The sequence below is a fragment of the Fomitiporia mediterranea genome (genome assembly GCF_000271605.1).
Source record: "Fomitiporia mediterranea MF3/22 unplaced genomic scaffold FOMMEscaffold_12, whole genome shotgun sequence".
In the NCBI taxonomy this organism is placed as follows: Eukaryota; Fungi; Basidiomycota; class Agaricomycetes; order Hymenochaetales; family Hymenochaetaceae; genus Fomitiporia; species Fomitiporia mediterranea.
Genome location: NW_006760397.1, coordinates 1,233,630 through 1,235,090, shown reverse-complemented (window position 1 = coordinate 1,235,090; position 1,461 = coordinate 1,233,630). Strand labels below are relative to the sequence as shown.

The following is a 1,461-nucleotide window of genomic DNA, read 5'->3' as shown; positions in this document are numbered from 1 at the left end:
TTCTTAAACTTGTAACTGTGTATTCCTTATTGTCTGTCCTTACTCTTTTGTATTTCACCTCCCTCCTCTTTACTATATCCTTTCCTTTACCTCTCTATTAATTACTTCCCTACCCCCCCCCCCCCTTTTTATTTCTTCAGAGTAGGGAAGAGTGTAACCTCTGAGGTTACACACATGACTTTAGTTAAGTATATAAAAGGCTATTTGTAGACACTTAAAGATTATCTTTATACTTACTTTTATACTTAAGTTAACCTCTTATTAATCCTAGGTCTTTACCTGTTCTATGTTCTTGAGTAAGGCTCTGGCCTTTATACAGACTTTATAATGTCTTGTATCACTTTCTCAGAAACTGAGATCCATTCTAAGTGTTTTTACTTTTTTCACTTTTTTCACTTTTTTCACTTATTTTATACTATTATAAGGTAATACAAGAATTTAGACTTTTTCCTAATAGGACTGAACATCTACAGTCACATACTTTTCATATCCAGGCCCTGAGTTCTACAGCCCATTTTTGGTTAGCTCTAACTGGCCACATGTAGTTACACTTGCATTTTACTAAGTCAAAAATAAAGTACTTTTCCTTAGAAAATACATGTTCCCCTCCCCTAATCCCAACTAACACCCAACTTAACACTCAGACCTAACAGCCCAAACTTACCCTAAACCTAATTGGGGGGGGCTCTGCCCCCCCCCCCAAGCCCCCCTCCTAACTTCTCACTCTGTTTATAACAAGGGCTACCATCTGCAAGAATTATGTAAGTGGTTAGTCAAGGTTGTCCCTAATTGGGCTGTGGGATTCAGGGCCTGTATGTGAAAAGTTAAGAGTCAAACATCTACTGACTGTGCACATGGCGTTATTATTGGTGTCAAACTGGTCGAGTCGACTTTATCCCTGTGATATGCGTTGTCTCTGATCATTAGTTCCAGTGTACTATGGTGAATGTCATACAGGAACGTAACTTCACTTATTGGTCCAGTTTCCAGCATCAGCATACTCCAAACACATGGTAGCAGTGAGTCGAAAGGCCTCTTTCATCCTCCTTTTTATCAGCATGAAGTCTACTCTACCGGCTGACGTATCTTCTATTGTCGATGCACAGTGTAGGGGTGGCAACCTCGCTATCCTGTTGCTCTCGTATTTTCCCAAGTTTGCAAGATCATTGAAAAGGACGATGCTGCGTGATAGCAGCTGCTTACCGTTGGTTGAACCCATTGCATTATTGAGTAATATGGAACGGGCATTGGACGGTCTTATACTCCGCTTCTTCGTTGACCCAGACTTGTCTTCTTCGTCAGCTACACCCTTGATTTGATGCTTCCTGCCCACCCAGACAGTGCAACCTTGCGAAGTCGTCCCTTCACTCTTCTTACAACTCTGACTGTGGCCTCGCTGCTTGCGAACCTTAGGCTTGAGTACAGGCGGGATGGCAACGTTAAGAAGTTCTAGGTTTTGTG

The 1,461-nt window shown here is 41.7% G+C and overlaps 1 protein-coding gene across 1 annotated transcript; it reads left to right on the top strand.

Moving 5' to 3' along the window:
• Positions 1 to 1,058: 1,058 nt before the first annotated feature.
• Positions 1,059 to 1,413, top strand: FOMMEDRAFT_160571 (uncharacterized protein; the record flags this gene model as incomplete). The annotated part of the gene is made up of 2 exons (XM_007270240.1): positions 1,059 to 1,297; positions 1,338 to 1,413. 2 exons carry the CDS (start codon positions 1,059 to 1,061, stop codon positions 1,411 to 1,413), a joined length of 315 nt encoding a protein of 104 aa, XP_007270302.1.
• Positions 1,414 to 1,461: the final 48 nt, after the last annotated feature.